General features: G+C 48.2%; 1 protein-coding gene across 1 annotated transcript in view; it reads left to right on the top strand.

The window, feature by feature from the left end:
• Positions 1-9118: 9118 nt before the first annotated feature.
• The window catches only part of KDM5B (lysine demethylase 5B), a 55500-nt gene continuing 45785 nt past the window's right edge, over positions 9119-18833 (top strand). Inside the window, exon 1 of the mRNA XM_040616468.1 lies at positions 9119-9522. Coding sequence (XP_040472402.1) covers positions 9385-9522 — 138 coding nt within the window. The 5' untranslated portion in view covers positions 9119-9384. The remainder of the gene's footprint in view (positions 9523-18833) is intronic.

Below are 18833 nucleotides of genomic sequence, written 5' to 3'. Positions count from 1 at the left end.
AGTCCTGATCATAGGCAGGAGCATTTAAATTCACTTTATAAGGTCTGGGGCTGGAAATCAGATGGTCGTTGAGAAATTGAAAAAAATTCTTCAAGACAACTTCACAGGCTTTAGTTTCTGTCCATATGGATACAATCGGGGCTCCAGAAAGCTTGTCCCAAATGTGTTGCATTAATACTGGTTAGGCATTTCTCCCACTTCAGCTTTGTTACCTGTTGGAGGTGATAGGTGATATTTAACTAGTATCGCACTGTGTTGAGGGCCTGTTTGCAACTCTTCCTAAAGAGCTGCAGTTCTTTTATTTCTAAACATTTTAGGACTGAATCGGTGAGATGCTATTGCTGGTCTCTCTGTATTCTGCTGCTTAAATTTGTCAGCTTTGCTATGTCAGGCAATTCATTGAACAGAGATCAGTGAAGGAGGTACTTAATGCAGTTTGTAACTCTCCCAAAAGGCGTGCCTGATGTTTCATGGGTAAGATTCACTTCTCCAAACATTATACCTGAAAGTGAGTTACCTGTCCGTAGTCTGAGCTAGGTGCACTAGGATTCTTTTGCAATGTCAAGGGGATTAAGAGGAAAAAAAAAAAAGCAGGAATAAAGGGCCTTTTTCTGTTCATTTAAGGTGGTAAAGCTAGATTTAAGTGAATTTCCTATGTGCTTGTTGAAGGCCTAAGGTGTCAAGTCCAGAACTATGCATTTAATTAACTTCTGGAGGCTTGAATTGAGACAAATTCCTCTGGCCAGAGTGGCTCAAACTTTGCGATAATCTGTTCTTACCTTGCAGTTCTAGTCTGTCACTTCTGTCATTTTCTCTGTGACAATGGCCTCTGTGAGGTTATTGGCTGTCAATGTTCAAGTTCATTTTTCAGAGACTGCTGCTGTGAGTGGCTTGTTGCAGTGCTTCAAATTAGGGATGAATTCCAAGCAGCGTTCTTCAAGAAGGCTGCCAAGACCTTAAGCATCTCCATGGTGCTTTTTCTTCTGTTAGAGCTCTGTGGCTACAGCTGTCAAATGCATTTCAGAGTCTTGCACCACTGCCACTTGCAGAAGCAACTTTTCAGTCGGTGATACTGAAGGTAGAGATCTTTGTGGCTTTTCAGTTATTTCAAAATCCAGTTTGTAGAACCTGCCTTGGGTGAGCACTACTGGTATGCATTGTTTCAAAGGGATGCTAATGTACCATATTGAGCCTGGCATTGTTTTCCAGCGGTTCTGGAGTTGATCTTGTGCAACTCTGCACAAGCTGTCAAAGCTGTGTCCCGTGCAGTTACTTTCAGTTTTATGTCTGTAGCTGCTGTTAAACCAGCTTAGCTGCTGGCTGTCACTGTCCCAGTCCTCCCTCTTTTCTCAGCTGTACAATCGTGTTTTCGCTCTTATGCTGCCTCTGGTGCCAAGTTTTGTGTTAAATTGGCAAAAAAACTTAGCCCTTCTTGTGGGAAGAAGGGCACAATCTTCTTTTGCTGTCATGAACTAAGATGGCTCAGTGTAGGATCAGCTGGGTGCTGGAGCAGGGATCAGGGAAGCATGGGGTACTGTGGGTTAGCTACAGCTGCTGTCGAACCACAGGCTGGACTATTCTCTGCTGACTGGGACAAAATAGTTTTTGTCTTTGTTCTTCACAACTTATATGGAGTGTTTATGTGGAAGGCAAAAGCATGTGCATGTACGTATGGAAGTGTCCCAGTCACGTCTCAGAGTTCATTATAGAACAGTTTCTGCTATTGTCCACAAATGCTTTTGAAAATTGTGTTAATGTCTTGCAGTAAGCACATATGGCACCCAGAAATGGAGGGTTTCCTTTTCTCTTGATTCCCTCATAATTCAGGCAACAATTACTGGCAGTCCTTTGCAGAGTACTCTTCTGTTTCTTGTTTTACTTTTTGCTGTGTTTAGTGTTTATCTTCCTTTTTCTGTTTTCAAATTCTGAGTCTGTTTCTTTACTTGTTCACTGCTGTTGCAGATATCAACAGTGTGTTTTAAGTTCCAGCTTTGTCTAGTACAGCATATGTGCACTGGCTTCATTATCTTCACTGCCTGCAAGTATTTAATATCTAGTAAGTGTGCCTGCATGTGTTAGATTTGTCTGATGAGGCTGAGTGGGGCAGCTTGACTGCATATTGATTTAGACCTTGTTTACTTTTGATTCAACATACTAAATACACATACGTGTTTATTGCACTTTTCTAAGCATGTATGTGCTGATACAGCCATTTTTTGCTAATTGTAGGTGCTGGCAGATCAAGAGTAATCCTTACTGTTGTACAGCAATCCTCACTGTTGTACTTGTGGTCACTAGAGTGCTTTTGTTCAGTCTTGTACTTCCTTGCAAAAGATGCTCTAAATTCTGTTGGAGAGTGAAGGTTTTACATAATTTTAATCAGATGTGTGTGGTTCCAGGTATGGACACGTTAAGCCAGGCTTCCTTTGCAAAAACCCCTCACAACCCAGTACATTGAGGGCCTGTTCTTTCTGTTGCCAGGTTGTTTAATCACATCCTTTCCCCTTTGAATGCCTTCTGGCTCCCCAGCTGGTTTTAAACCTGTGCCATCTACCAGATTCTGTATCAGTCTGCCTCATTGTGTGATTCATGCAGTTTCTTACCACCTTTGCTTACATTGTCACCTTTGTCATCAGTGCTGTCTGAAATACTTGATCTGCCTTAATTCCTGTGGCTCTTACACATTCTGCAGCGTACCTGACTGATTTGCAGCTATTTCTGCATGTTTAAATAATTTCTAGAAGAAGTTTTTCCATGGCTCTTCATCAGTGAATGATAGTGGTTTAAAAAACAAATGTTTTCTTATGTTCTGACTCCCTTGCCCATTCAGCCTAGGACTGTAAATCTTTGGTGTCTAAGTGACCCACAAGGGCTTAGATGACTTTTTGCATACTTGCTGTTTGAAACTTGGCTAGTAGCTTGTTGCAGGGGTTGAGGGTTTGGGTAGTATCTGCACCTTTGAACTAGGCATATAAATCCATCCTGAATGCAGCTGTGGACTACTTGAGTACAAGGATCTCCTGAATTCAATGCTATTGCACAAGCTAATGAAGTCTCCTTATTGCCGTTTTAGTGTTACCCTTTGTGTGTCTAAAAGCAAGTGAATCTTGGAGTGTCTGTCTGGGTGATCAAGGAGGATTTCAGCTGTAGCAGAGGCAGGAAGCTTGACTAGGAACAAGATTTGTTAATTAAACATTTTCTGCCAAACCAGCTTCCCTCCTTGCCTGGGCCTGCACAGAGTCACTGAGTTGTGGAGAGGAGGGCAGTGGGTTTATCTGTGACGGTGCAACGCGTCACCACTTTGTGATAGCTGCCTTTGCAAGACTGGCAGAAGGTACAGTCTTCTCAGTTGTTTGGTTTTTGGTGGTTTGTTTTTTGTTGGGGTCCCCTCCCCATTGTTGCCTTGTGTAGAAACCACAGCTGAGTTCAGATACTTTTTGGGGAACAGTTGTGATGGTACTGTTTTGCCACAGCCAAGGGGTTGGGGGTGGAGAAGCTGTGTCTTGATTTCTGAGATACCTTTTTTCTTAGAAAAAATCTTAAGTTTTATGGGTTTATGCATCATAGCAAGTTGTATTTCCCAAGTTGTTCTGTTGCCAGGGCTTTGTAGCGGGGTTCGCATTCCCAAGCATCAAGGTCTGGAGCTGAACTAGCCACTCAAGGCTCCTTGTGCAGTCAGTGCAGAGAAGTTAAGGGGATTTTAGGGTGAGGTTATTCTGACCTATTTTAGACACCTGCTTTAAGATAATGAACCTTAAAGCCTCACCGACTGTCAGAGTGCTCCACTGAGGACTGGTCCCTTGTCAGCCTCCACACTTAACCGGAAGAATCCCACCCTCTGCATGTCCTGCCTGGAAGCAGATTGTGTCCCATGCTGCTGCCATTTGCTATTAGCATGCTGAAGAGCAACAAGGTACAACCCTAATTTGTTGAGCATGAGTCAGCAGCTGCCTGAGAGCGAAGTGAGGTGTGTGAAACAGCACCTCAGCTATGCCTTTCCAGTGCTTCCTATGTCTGTGGTTTGCTTATCCTTGTTCTTACGGCAGGCTGGCCAAGGATTTGGAGTAAGACTTTGCTCAGCCTTTAATAGTTAGCTAATGATAGGGTATGGGACTTAAAGAATTTTATTAATAAAAGTAATGCTGAAGGCAATTGAACAACTGCAGAGGACTTTCCATATTTGAGCAGAGGTATTTTAGTCCTCCACATGCTCACCAGCTGTTTTTACCTGTCTGTTGACATAGTCCCCATGAGTTGCTGTGTGCAGCTGTGGGACTTCCGTCCTCAGCCAGCTCGGGTCTAGCCTGCGGATGAGGCTCAGGTTTCCTGCCTGCCCCTCCAGCGCGGCCCCTCTGCAGGGTTTCCTGTGGCTGACATCTTCAGCCTGCAGTTTGAGGAGTCAAGAGCTGGTGGTACTCGTTAGGCTTCTCCAGAGTGTACAAGCATCACGGGAGACAGCGAGCGGGCATGTCAGCTGGCTCAGAGCAGGCCAGTGGCATGGACTGCAGCTTCTAGAGGAAAGGCAGAAAAGTGCCAGGGTGTCTATGTATTGAAACCAGTTGTCTCTCTTGTAGCAAAAGTTGCCAGCAAAGTACCTAATTTTCAATCTAAGAATGTTTCTGCTGAGGCTGTTAGGCATGACACAATAGGAGACAAGCAGTTTGGGTACCTAGTATCAAAGCAAGAGTCGGCGCAATGCCTATGAGCAGGAAGCTATGCTTATAAAATGTCTGTAGCCTGGTATATCCAGGACACTCCCATGTTTCTAACCGGAATCCAGAGATTGCAGCAGCTTGACAGTAATAGTCTTTTTTCTCAAGGACTGACATGCATCAGCATCTCTGGGAGCAGCTGGCTTTCTGGAAAATGTAAAACCCTTTTGTAGCCTTGATGATGAAACTCAGACTGCTTTGCAGGTTTCTACTGGCTGCTGGTTTGCCCAGGAAAACTGGTTTGGTTTGATCTGTCATAGATTCTGCTTACTAAATCTGTTTGTTCCCAGGAACCTATTTTCTTAAAAGAGCTAAGAGGCTCAGCATATTTCCTTCCCTGCCCTGTATTGTGATCATTTAAACACATAGTATTTTAATTAGGCTGATCTCTCTGCTGATGAAACGAGTGCTTTGACTTCAATGGAGTTTCACTTATCTATGACTTATAAAAAAAAAAAAACACCAACCTGACTGTAAACTCCATATGTGATGCTGATTGTCTCTGGATGTGGTAGTCTAAAACTTGGACCTCTCATGGGCTGGATCTCCTCCAGTTTGCTTCTAGGCAATTCTGGAGTGAAGCTTGTGTAATATCAGCATCTTTTCTTCAGTATTGCTAGTTGTGGAGCCTCTGGGAGCTGTTTGGTTAGCTTTCTCAGTGTCCGAAGTGCAGATATCTTCTGTCTGCTTGGAGGGCCAGGGTATATTCTTTCCTAAAGCTCATCTCCATGTTCCTGTTGTCCCAGGCAACAGCACTCAGTGGGTGCCAGAGGAACTGGCTGCAGTAAAAGCTCTTATTCTGATACAGAATAAAACTGAACAGACTCCAGACCGCTGGATGGAATGGTGCCCTGTCCTGCCTGAGGCCCCCCTCCTCTCTACAGCTCCCCTTCGTGACTGCCCGTTCTTAGCAGGGGAATTAACAGCTCCGTAGTGTGCGCCTGCAAACAGATGGGATGCAATTCAAACTTAGCAAGTATCAATCTGAATTGGTGCTGACTTAACTGGAATTACTCTGAACTGGTGCCCAGCCTTTGTCTGAAAAGGAAAGGTGGTCTAGGATAGCATGGGCATGTAGATAAAAGGGGGAAAGATAGGATTTTGGGGGGTTTTTTTGCCATGTCTGAGTCGTACATAAACACAAGCAAGTCAACGGAGGCTTTATGAACAAGGTGCTCCAGACAGACGGTGGCTGGTACAGAGGAGTGAAAGGGTGGTTTACACTAGTATGAAAGTTCACAGTATGGTTCCCACCCAAGAAAACACAAAATAGGATTAGCTAAACATCCCTATGGGTTGATGGGACTTCCTTCAAACAAATGGTATGTGAAGAAAGTGGTATGTAAAGGGACCCTCAGATGGAAAGGTTTCTGGATGGACCTCTGTTCAGAGCTCATGTCTAGGCACAGGGCTGGGCACAACCGAGTGAGGGTAGAGGAATGGCCAAGGAAAAATCCCTGACGTAGTAAGGAGTACTTTGCTTTGGTCAGAAGCCTTGATGCTCCTCACTGCAGGATGGACTGATCCCTTGTTTCTTGATGGCTCTGCTAGGTGACTGCTGGGACAGCAGCTGCTGTGTCTCTTGGGTATAATGCTGAACTGCAGCAAAGGAGGAAATTCTGCTCACTGGGAACAAACAGGCTTGAAGAAAGCCTATCTAATAAAAGGTTTTAATTAATGACAGTCAGCTGAACCATGAAGGAGTGTCTGCATTCTCATTCCAACTGAGTGAAATCTGCTTTCCTTTCTGCATTTTATGCTTCTGTAATACTTGGGGAATTCACCACAGCATCCAGAGCTGTTGATTTTGAAGCCAGACGGTACTGTGCCACCTTAATCCCCTGAATGCAACAAACACTGCAGATGTCACAGCAGGAGGAGGATACAAGACAAGGCAGTATGCAAGAGTACACATTTGTGTTGATGAAGTGTTTACATTAGCAGGCAGCAAGGTGGAAAGACAAGTAAGATGCCTCATGGGTTATACAGACCCTCCAGGGCTTACTACTTCCCTTAAATCTCCATCTTAGCCAGACCTGGGCCATTTTGCCCTCCCTTCAAGGCTTTTTATCCTTGGATCATCTCTTTATCTCCCTGCTCTGCTCACCTTCAGATCTTTGCAGCAAGTGGTTTTTCTCCTCCATCATAACTTCCCTGTCTTGAGTATTTTTCCATCAGTCCCGCAGGAGGCTTCTGTGTGTGACTACCAGCAGAAATGGCCCTCCTAAGCAAGGTCTTCCAGCTCCCAGAGGACATGTTCCATCAGAGCTATTACAAAAAGACATTATTTGCTGTACACCAGAAACCACTGGTGTTTAAGCATCCTTGAAACTCTTGGGGAAACTCTTAGACTCAGTGTCACAAAAGTAGTGTGGCTTGAAGTGTTCTCTGTGCCAGAGAGCTTTGAGTTCTGAGTGTGATGCAGAGCAGCTGTTCAGAGGTGATTAAGCAGCTTAGTTTTTCTCTCTAGATTGTGGTATTAGGTGAGTGATTTATACTGGATGTTCCTTTGGTGTAAAATGAAAATATGAAGCAAGATTTCAGTCTAAACTTGATACTGATTTTGTACAACAAGCAAGTGGGTTTTCTGACTTGTCACCTGTAGGTAAAATCCAGCAAAGGGCAGGAGCCTCTTCCCAGAGCTCATGGAAACCAGCGGTGCTCCTGATGGCGCAGAATGCACTAGGACCCTAAAGCCAGGCCAGGGTGTGACTCCTGGGACTGCTGTGTCCCTGCAGGGGGTGAGGCTGGGGAAGAGCTCAGCTCTGGGTGATGATGCCCGGTGTTGCGCTGGCTGGAGCCACGCACTGAGCTGGTGCACAGCCCCGACGTGGCCCCTCGGCAGGCTGCGCAAGGGGCCCTGGGGCTGGTCCCTTGGGCCCAGTTCCCTCGGCAGCCTTCCCTGGGCTGGGGAGTGCAGCAGCACTCGCTGTCCGGCCCAGCCCTGCTTGCCCGTGGGCTGGCAACTGGGAAGGCTCTGGCAGTGATGGCTTGGAGCAGCGGAGCCCTCCCTTGCCCTCCCTCCGCCATTGGCTGCGCAAATAATGCTTCCCAAAAGCCAATTCCATTTTATCCCCGCGTTTTTGAGAAGAAAACTGGTGCTTCTCATCCTAAACTTGTAGTGGATGGTCTGTGGGTACCGTTGTTCCAAGGGCGAGCAGAGGCAGGCCTGGCCCCCGGCCCATCCCTTCCAGCGCACGGCGGGGGGGCTCCACCGTGGGGGCTCTGCCCGTGCCCGGGGGGAGGGGCGCTGACCCTTTCTCTGAAGTTTTAACTGTTAAGTCAGGAAGTGAGGTTTTATTAAAAATTACAGTGAGAGCCTTGTGTGTTCACCCCAAAAGGTGTGATTTTTAGTTTTGTTTGGGTTTTGGTTTTTGTTTGTTTGGTTGGTTTTTTAGTTCGGCTGCAGCAGCGCCGGCCTCCGCTGGCACCCGGTGCGCTCGCAGCGCCAGCTGCGCCCCGGGGCGGGCGGGAAGGGGGTGGGGGGGCGCGTGGGCCGCGAGTGGGCGGGGGGGGGGCGGGGCGCCTGGCCACGCACGTGCGCTACGTGCGGCGCCTGCTGCGGCGGGGCCGCCCCTCCCCCAGCGTGGCGGGGGGATGGGCAGCCGCACAGTGCCCCCCCCCCCCCCCCTCCCCAACCCGTCCGGGTTAACGGCGGGGGACGGGGGGCGGCCCGACCCCACCGTGCGCGGGGGGAGCGACGTTAACTGCGGGGTAGGGGGACACCTCACCGTGCCCGGCCGGGAGCCGGGGGCAGCCCCCGCTAAGAGGCGCGCGCTCCCCCGTGCCCCCCGGCCGGGCCCCGCGGGCGGCGGCAGGACAATGGCCGGGCCCGCAGCGGGGCGCGGAACAAAGGGCCCGGCCGCGGTCGCCGGGGCTCGCCCCGCCCCTTGTTACGCGACAGCGGCGCGGCCAATGGCGGCGCCTGGAGAGGCTCTTTAAAAAAAGAAGTGCCGGCCGGCGGCGGCTGTCAGCTGTGGCGGATCCCTCCGCGCATGTAAACAGCCGTTGCGCTGCGGTCCATGTGCCCTCGGCCCCGCTGCGCGCCGACCGCCCCAGCGGGGAGGGGGCGACCCCGGGACAGGGGCGAGCGCGCCAGGCAGCGCGGCTGCTCGGAGCGGCGGGCGCAGGACCCCAACGGCCTCCCTGAACCGGCGGTGCTGGGGGGAGCAGCCTCGAGCGGGGCCGGGCGGGCCTGAGGCCTGCGGCGTGAGGCCGCGCACAAAGGCAGCCGTGTGCGGGCCGACGGTGGCGGCCCGGCCGGTAGTAGCGGGGACTCGGCCAGCAGCGCCCGCCGGGCCCGGGCAGGGCGTCAGGGCAGCGCCGGGGCTGGTGTGGCCCCGCCGCGGCCGGCCGGCCCGGGCCCCGGCTCTCGGCGAAGTCCGTGGCCGGCGCTCGCCCCCGGGCGGGCGGGAGCGCGCTGCCCCGGTAACACCGGTCCCCCCGGGGTCCGACCCAAGCGCCCCCTCACAAAGGCGCGTGACGGGGCGGGGCGGCCACCGCCCCCTCCCCCCGCCCAGGCCGGGGCGGACTCTTTTTCTCTCGCGCTCCAGCTCCTTGCCCCCCTACCCCCCCGGCGGAGGCGCACGTCCCGTTCCAACGGCGCTCGGCGGCCCAGCGGCTGTTGGAGGATTGTTCGGAGCGGCGGCGGCGAGCGGCCCGGGCCCGGGCCATGGCCGAGTTCCTGCCCCCTCCCGAGTGCCCCGTCTTCGAGCCTAGCTGGGAGGAGTTCGCCGACCCCTTCGCCTTCATCCACAAGATCCGGCCCATCGCCGAGCAGACCGGCATCTGCAAGGTGCGGCCGCCGCCGGTAAGTGCCCGCATGGCGACGCCGGGAGCGGCCTTTGTGTGGCGGCTCGGCCCGGAGCCCCCCGCCCCGACCCCCCTGGTCCCCTCGGCCGCGCGGGGGAACCCCCGCTGGCTGGGCAGGGCAGCGGGGCTGCTCCGGCCGCCGCTCTGAAGTTTCGGGGAGGGGGGCTGCGCGGCTCCCCGCCCCCCCCCCCCCCCCCCCCGGCCAAGTCGCCTCAGAGTTGCCGGGCAGCAGCGGCCGGGGCGAGCGGGGCAAGGGCCGCGTTCCCCTCACCGCCGCCCGCCCGCCCTGCCCTGCCTCCCCGCAGCTGCGGCCGGCCGGAGCCCGGCACCGGGGGCGGCCGCGGGCCGAACGGCCCCGCGCGAGCCCCGCAGGAGGCAGCGCCTGGGTGTTGCCCTCCATGTTGGTATTGTGGCGGCGGAGCGCCCGGCCCCGGCCCCCGGCCCGGCTCCCCCGGCCCGCCCCGCACGGGGCGCCGCTCCCCCCCGGCGGGCACCGGCACAGCCCGCCGCCGCGCTCCGGCCGGTGCCTTCGCCAGCCGAATCCCAGGCAGACATGGCCACCATTTTAGAACGCGATACACGGTGGGAAGAGTAATGAGCCTTCATCCTCCTCCTCCTCTTCTCAGCTGGTGGTGTAGCAAGCTCAAAATCGGGGTGCGAATCCCCGCGCCCTTCGGCTGCTGGGCCCGATCCAGTGAGAAATGCCGCGGGGGTGCCCAGGGCCGTAGTTCGTCTGGGCGCGATTGTTGGTTCGTTGAAAGGGATGAACGGCCGCGCCGGTGGTGGGGAGAGGGGCTGCCTACGGCCGAAGTCTGGTTAACGAGCGCCTCTGAATCGGCTTTATTTCGGGCGAATCGCTCTTTCTCCGGGGCGGAGGGTGGTGCAGGGCTGGGGTGGTGCAGCTGGCTGGAGGGAGTTTTGACGGCAATGATGAGCATGTAACTGGGAGCCCCACATCTCAGCCGGTGGGAGCTGAAGCTGAGAAAACATTTCAGCAGACTTTAAGTTTTGAGAGCGAGACTTGAAGTTCAAAGAAATAATGTTCAGAAACACATGCTCCTCAGTTTCATGTTTTGATCGTTGCTGGGACTCCTGTTGGTAACCGTGCTTTTCCTTCCCAATTAAAATAGAAGTTAACTCGCTGCGTTAATCTTGAGATAGAAATGTTTGTAGCAGACTGAATAATGTGAATCTCATCGGAGAGGAAGGTGTTTCTGTTCTCTGGGAGAAGAGTCCCAGTTTGCAGCGGTATAAATGCACACAAGAACGCTCTTGAATTTTTATCTAGGTAGAATATGCCAGTGCCCCTTTTCACGCAGTGTAGCCAAATGCTGACATAGTTAAGGGGGGTGTGTGTTAAGATGGTTTTCATTATGCGGTCAGCATTGAACTTATGTAATATTTCTTAGTAGAATGATCTTTTTGAGTTGTATATTGTCAACAGTATTTCAGCAACTGTGAGCAGAACAGAAGTTTTATGAAGGCTTTTTCTTTTGGACTTTGTTTTAAAAAAAAATAAAAAAATCTCATCAGTGTTTCTTGGCTGCTTGTGCAAAAAGCCAAAACCCTGTAATGAAGGCTTTTTGTAAGCTATATTATCTATTAGAGACTCAAATGAATAGCTCTCTTAATGAATTACTTATTACAGCTGCATTTTCAGCATACTCTCATCCTCGCTTACTGAGGAGCTAATATCTGCCTGTATTTATGATTGTGCATTTCACTGAACGTATTTAGAAGTAGGATGAGAATAGTTGGAGCTGCTGAGGGCTGAACACCTAGTAGTTGTGTGGAGCCTGGCTGTCCTGAGGCTGAGCTGCCATGGCCCTTGCCTACCCATGGCAGTTCCTTGGATGACTTGTGCAAGTGCAGTTGTTTGTTCGCCGGCCTGCAGCATAGAGGGAGCTCTTCCAAATCCATCAGAAAAAGCCTTGAAGTTGACGTAGTTCCTGGCCTTCCTCCTGAATATAGGAGACACAATGAATATTCAGCTACCGTTCTTTTCTGTGTAATCAAGTGGCTTATAAATACCATGAGCTATAAACTCTACCGCGCTTCTCACGAACCCATGTCGCTTCCGACCGAATGCACTGTTTGGTTGCGGCTGAGGTTTGAAATCTTAATGCATCCCCGTGAATCTTTTGCCTGCGTTCTTAGTCGGGTTACGTGCCAGTAAGCAGGTAAGGCAGCACCATGAACTGTCAGGGTCTGAGTTGAATAAGGAATTAAAAATTTGATTGCTGGCCTTGCGTTATTTGAGCTTAAACTCTGCTGGGTAATTATCAGCAGATGAATTTGTGCTTTTGTATTTGAGCTGCAATATGGAATAGTGTTTTGTGAGACTGGTGCCCAACTGTAGCTTCACAGTTTGCTCATGAAGAAGTCCTTATCCCTAAGCTAGCCTTGATGTATCAGCCCCAGACCATGAAAAGGAGAGCGCCCTGTTCTCTGAGGGACCGGGTTCACCTTGGTCTCTGGTACCTTTCTCCTGGTGTTCGGTGGGCACCAGGTCAGCTTGGAGCAAACCACACCTGTAGTGGCTTCTTGCGTGGCAGGTTTCGAGCACAGTCAACTGCTTTGCCAGGGGAGTATTGAGGCATCTGACGTACTGTGGACATCTGGGTGGAAGCTAGTGGGTTCTGGGCAATTGTTGCATCTTTGTGGGATGAAGGGATGTCCAGGGATATAACGGGAGGTGTCATTTCTCTATGGCAGTTTCCAGCTGAGCACTCAAAAGAAGCTTTCTTCCTCTTCATTCCGGTTCAGTTTGTTCCAGTTGTCACTGATGACTTAGTTTTGCTTTTATTTGAGAGAATCTGGGATACTGCAGCATCTGTCTTGTAGAGGATGCAACAATAACGATACTCACTGGCACTGTTTTGTATGGAACAGCAAAGCGAACGCTTTCTGTCAACAGTCTTGAGCACAAGTCATCAGTCCCATTGGCAGCAAAGTGTTCAGACGAGCTGCGGGGTTTTGCCAGTGGTGGTTGCTTCTGGTAGTTAACCTGCTAGGTAAATCAGAGATGCTTTGACCCTTTGCTGCTGAACTGAAGGTGGGCAGCTAGGTGCGGAAAAGCGGATGGTGTACAACTTGTTTGCAGGCCATTGCATGCTGTTTTGTAGTTATATTTCTTCTGTGAACTGAAAACATCCTTCATTAGGATTTCTTTCTTTAAACAGTAATCTGGAACAGTGGTTTATTCTAAAAATTGTCATGTCAAGTTGTGGCCTTCTGGAAGATTTTTATGATTGCTCTGGAAATTACTGAGGGCATTTAGAGGAATGAAGTGTTGCTGGAGAACGGAGAAACCAGGACAAACGGTATCATTTGTTATTTGCAGTAGGGAGTTAATAGTAGCTGATGAAAACCAACAGTCTTAACAAATTTGAAGTCTAGCTTCAAGAATAGAAAGTAAAATGTAGAGCATGATACTGTTCCTGCCCCAAGTTTTTCTTGAAAATGGACTCTTCCTTCCACTTTGTTGTGTAGTTGCTTTGCTGCCGTGAAGAAATAGCTAGTAACAACTACTTAGGCCTTACTTACCCTATTAATGTGTTTCAAGATATACAATGTTGTAAATATACTAGGAACAACATAACTTTCCCATGGCCAAACATGAAAATAGAGAAGATTACAGCTAAATTTCATTGTTTTAAATAATATGGAATAGTTAAGGCTGCTAAGTGGCCTTAGGTCTGCCCTGATAAAACCAACAGTTTTAAGATCAGAAAGTCCATATTAATACAGTTGAAATCTTGGAGAAATTGACATTGGAGTTCTGTAAATAATTGACTCACATTTTTCAATAAACCCTGGAATACTGGGAAACTTTGAAGAGGACAGGAGGAATTAACTTCCTTATGGATTTTAAACTCTCTGTGGGTGCAAGAGTTGTTGACCACATCTCACTGCAGGGTAGAAGAATGGCTGATACAGGCCTGAATAGGATCTGGAATGGTGGTAGTCTGAAATACAATTGCATGGAAACTGGCATTGTCCAGTTGGTTTTGTTGTTTTCTGTGAGACCATGTATTTGGTTAGCTCAGTTGTGTTGTGATCTGACATCTAGAAATTAATTGCGTTTCAGTATTCCAATTACAATAATTGTTATTGTGCAAAATTGTTGTACTGAAGGAATCACAAATTATTTCAGGTGTTTATGAGAATTTGTAATGAAGGATCCATGTCTAATGTTCTTTCAGAACCTCAAGCCAAGGGTATCTTAATTTGTTCTTGCAGATTTTCAATGATATGGAAATTATTCCCATATAGGTTGCTGGTTTATGGCGGGTAGCTCGTTGTTACATAGGGATCCTGATTGCCTAATAAACAATGGATGTTACAAAACAGTAATTGCTTAAGTAAGTCTCATTGTGAGGTTTTACATTTAGGAGCAAGGGAGCATATGCTAGTCTTGGAGGAGAGGGGACTGTAGAAAAGTACCTGTGGATCCTTGTGGAGAAACAAGTGTCATGGAGGCTCTGGCTAAGCAGGTGAATGCAGCTCTTGAGTTTCTCAGTGAAAAATAGGATGATTTTGCCTCTGTGGTAGCATGAGAGTGGAAAATACTCTGAACACTGCACTCATGTGAGGACTTAAAAAAGATCTGACAACTAGAGAGGGTACAAAGAAGTGTCAAGGAAGTTCTGCACATGAAAGAATGAATTTTGAAAAATTTAACCTTAACAGAGCTGGAGTGGTGAAACCTAAAGGCACAGGGCTGCTGCTCCAGGGGCGTATTTTGAGGAGCAGTGTTCATTTAAACAGTGTCTGTTCAGGCTGCTTGTTCTGCCATTTGCTTGATTTATTTTCATTTTTATGGAGAAAAAGAAAACACAAAGCAAACCAAAACCCCTTCATTAAGCTATGGACTAAACCCAACTCACTGCTGGAGCAATGTTGTTGAGGGTTCTGGCGATCTCTCCCGGTCCTGGAGTTGTAAAACGGCTAAACCAGGATTTAATGCAGAGAGTTGTTACACTTTGTCCTGAACAGGAAGCTGGCGGTGATGATCCCTCTGATTTGATAACATGCACAGGCTCAGTCAGTTGATTTTTATCAACAAGAAAACAGAGATAACTCAATTACGATACATAAGTGAGGTTCACAGGGAGAAAATCGTAGGTACTGCGTCGTTTGTCAGCCTTGATGAGAAGCGCTTGAGCCACTGGTTCCTGTTCAGCATAAGCCAGGCTCACTTGAACTAGACAACAGGGCCTGCATTTTAACTGAAAGTGATCATTTGTTAGGAAAAAATGGAGGATGGTGGTGGATTTGGCATTTTGGGATCAAGAATGGGCGTGTTTTTTGGGGAAGAGATGTTTTAGTGCTGAGGTTCCTTGTTCACATACTGTCAAGTTCTTGTGAAGAAAACTAGATCAGTTGCCAAAGCTTTTTTTTTTTTTACTGCAGATAAAGAATTTGCTGTGTTCAATACAGGGGTCATACTGTGAAATTAGGTAAATTCAGTGTAGGTTATTTACTAGTCTCCGATCTTTAATTATTGAGAAAATGTAAAAAAGGAGTATTTTACTAATGGGAACTACCATGTGCAGTGCTGCTGCAGTCACCATTGGTATGATCCCTGCACTTCAGAAATACTGAACCGTTGGAGTTTGCTTAGAGGATGATGCGAATATCCTCTGCTTGACTCAGTCTCTTCCAGTGAGGGGCTTTCAACACTCACTCTGTTAAGCTCATTGAAAATTGAAGATGAAACAATTTAGTCCGGAACACTCTATATGGGGCAATAGCAGCAGCAGGTTTGTGGAGTTTTTGTGGTGTTTGTTTGTTTAACTTGAGAATCAACAGTGTCAATTGGCTAAAAGCTGCAAGGAGAGTTTTGGATTAAACACAACTCCCCCAGCCTTGAAACGAAAGCTGCCAGTTCATGCCTGTGTATCCGTTAGGAGGTGCTTTCTTTCATTCCCAGATTACTGGGTTATCTCTGGGAGCTGCTGGGAGGGGGTGCTGTGTGCTGTGCGTGTTTGGGCGACCAGGCTGTGTGTGTTTAAAAGCCAAGGAAGGCTTGTGGAATCATACAGCCTGCCACCCTTACGTGTGTCTTGAGTCAAATCTGAGCTTGAAATCCCAGCCTGAGCAGGGAGCGTTGGCGATAGCTGGGGCAGCCAGTGGTGGCTGGTTGCAGTGGTGGGAGCCGCCTGGGCAGAGGCAGAGCCCTGGTCAGCTGAGGCTCTGCGGCTGCTGGCAGGTGAAGCCAGCAGCGTTGTCCATAGCTCATCTGCTTCTGTTCTGGGATGGCTGTTAAATCCAGGTATTTCCTTCTACCGAGTTGTTGGGATTAACATCCAGGTTTGAAAGCTGCTGGTTACAGCTCCAGAGAGGGCACAGAGTGTTTCCAAAGGGCTGTGACGGGAGAGCTCTAGAAGGCTGTCCAGGCTGTCTGTGCTGCTTGCCAGTCGGACACCCTCCAGGAACATACTGCAAGCTCAGACCACAGGTCTTCTTACAGCTTGCTGTCTTGAATGAAGATGGCAGTGGCTCTTGGGGCCTGGTGCCTTTGGACGCTGACAGCCGAGTCTGGCCCAGTACTGATGGATGCTCTGCTTCAAGGTCTAGGTCAGCGCCTCTGAAGTGAATTGGAGATGTTGGATTCGCTGCTGGTGCACTGACCCCAGCGCCCCGTGCATCTCCAGCTGTTCGTGCAGTGCTGCTGGTCCATTGCTTGTTCTTGCCTGGTGCTGCCAGAGCCTCTCTGTCTGTTCCTTGCACGCAGTCGCCTCCGTGGAGAGAAGACTGGTACCTCATGTATGCAAACCCTGCTACCTCTTTTGCTTTGATGTTCAAACCCTATGTATAGCTTCTGTCCTCTGCCTTTGGGTCCCAAGGAGCAGCTGGCCCTGACGCTTGAGAATCCTCTCCAGCTTTCCTGAGCTCTTAGTTCCTCTCGAAGATTGGAGCTGGCACAGAAACACTGGGATCTGGAGAGATGATTCCCACTGTAAGCTTGTCTTTGGCTGTGGGTCTCAGGTGGGAAGGATCTGTGGTTGTGTTTGCTCCCTTGCTAGTCTGCAATACTTAAGAGCCCAGTTTTGTCTCAAATGAGAAATGCTCCACCAAGCTTGTGTTATTGCGTGTAAGGTGTGTTCCTGCACCCAGGGTCTGCTCTTAGCAGGGAGGAATTGAGTGTTTCTGTTGGAAAAATCACCTGCGCTCAAAATGACTGATCAAGGACCACGTCGCCGCAAACGAGGTTAACTGATGATTTGAGTTACCAACTAATGTTAGCCTTTTAACAGGGTCAGAGAGGGATTAGTTCCTGTTCAAAAGGAAGCTTTGTGGATGACCCACTGACACTGCTGCGGCAATAAGTGGTGGTGCTCACCAGTTTTGCCTAGATTCTGCCATCTGAGTTTCTTTTGAGTAAGTTTTTAATGTCATCATAAAACTGTGAGACTAAAAGAGACCTCCTGAGTCACCAAGTCTGCTCCCTCCCTCTCGGAGGCAGCAATCATGTAACACATTTGAGAAGGCAAGATCATAGATGTGGGAACAAAGAATGTAAGTCGCGCTCGCAGGGTGGGCATCCTGGAAAGCAGTGAATTGCTATAGTTAACTGAATGAATATGTGTTTCTGTGGCAAGAATTGCTAAGATATTCTTCTGGATCTTACTATGAGATGCTGTTTAGCAAAATAATGGAAGTGATGTCTTTTTTGTGTGTGTGTGTCTGACATTGGAGAGTGTACAATTAAAATGCTGCTTGCAGTTTGCAAAAGACATGGAAGAAATGGGGAAAAAGCGTAAGGAAGATCTTCATTTGCGGGACTGGAAAGCTTGTTCTGGAAAGAGAAGCAAAAAGGTATTTGTTTATTGAAAAATGTCTTGAGACATCGCTTCCAGGAAGCATTCTGCTTGGACAGTAAGCAAACAAGATATTTGGTTAAAAATGAGATGAGGATAAGGGAAAAGTTGAACCTAACTAACTTGTAGAACAGCTTACCAGTGACAGTAATTTCTTGTTCACCGAATTCAAGGGGGTGGTTAAATTTTAATTAGAGAGTGAATTTGGATGAGGTGCAAGGTTTACCAGCTGAAATTATAGGAAGCTTACCTTCCCTGTAACAACAAATCTGGAGGAAGGATATGGAAATAGTTAAGAAATAGCTCTCCTGACCATTTGTAGTTTGCATTACTACTTGAAACATTAATGTGATTCTTGGCGTACACCTTTGCACAGCTAGGTTTGTCTATAAAGTTTGTAGAAAAGTTTGAAATTTTTATGTCGGTCTCATTTTTTGCATGTATTTGTATTCAGGTTTATTCTGCTAGGTCTGCTTAACAAATGCATGCTAATGCAGGCAACCAATTTTTGCATGTCTGTTGTGGGCTTCTAACAATTGTGTATGGACAACAAAGCAACAAAGTAATTTCAGATGAAGAGTCTGGGCAGTGTGAAAACTCCCGATTTTTTAGGAAATTGAGGATTTCTTGCTTTTTGTGTACCCTTAATCTTAAGTGTAGTGTTCAGCATGGTTGTTGGAAGTAACTTAAATTGATCTTTTTAAAAGTCTTTTTTTTCTTCTTTTTTTTTAAAGGGGGTGAAATCCAAACCAGTTCTTTTTGAGGACCTTGCAGGTGCATGCTGGGTGGAAATGGCTAGTGTCACAGGCTTCCCAGACACAAACCTCAGTGGGCCTGTGGGGTTGGTTTGTGTGTGCTCTTCTCTTCCCCAGCAAAGCCCCTCCGTACGGATCCATCAGCATCTTTGCAAATTGACCCTGCTGCGGAACAGCTCCTTCTTGTGGTGCTGCTGCCGCTGCATTTCTCTCAAAACGCTTATGTCTCTTTATATTCCTTGTAATAAACATCACATTTATCTTAGTAAGTTGTGCTTCAAAAGGTATGCAGACTTTTTGTTGAGTAAATAATATGCTTATTAATGAAGGGTTGAAAGCATCTTGTTTTAGGAATTGAGGAACTTGCCATACACTGCAATACAAAATGAGAAAAGATTATTCTTGTTGGTTGTATCAACTTTGAGTAGTTTGGATACTCCAAAATGAACTTCCTGTGACTTGAAAATGAATCATTGATGGCCTGTTTACTACACCTGCTGTAATTTTTCCAAAGGGTGAATGGCTATGTATCTGTAACCGTGACTAATATCATATGAAACAGTTTGTGATAAATGGAATGTGCAGTAATGTGTTTCTAAAGTCAAAAGTATTTTATAATCATCTAAACTGACCTGTTATATAATATATAGCGTGTGTGTCCCTCAGCTCTATCTGCTTAAAAATATCAAAAGCCAGAGTACATCCAGTGTTACCTCTCATTAAGCCAA

Source organism: Falco naumanni, chromosome 17 (genome assembly GCF_017639655.2).
Source record: "Falco naumanni isolate bFalNau1 chromosome 17, bFalNau1.pat, whole genome shotgun sequence".
Classification (NCBI taxonomy): domain Eukaryota; kingdom Metazoa; phylum Chordata; class Aves; order Falconiformes; family Falconidae; genus Falco; species Falco naumanni.
Note: the sequence above shows the minus strand (reverse complement) of the source record. Positions and strands in the feature narration are given on the sequence as shown.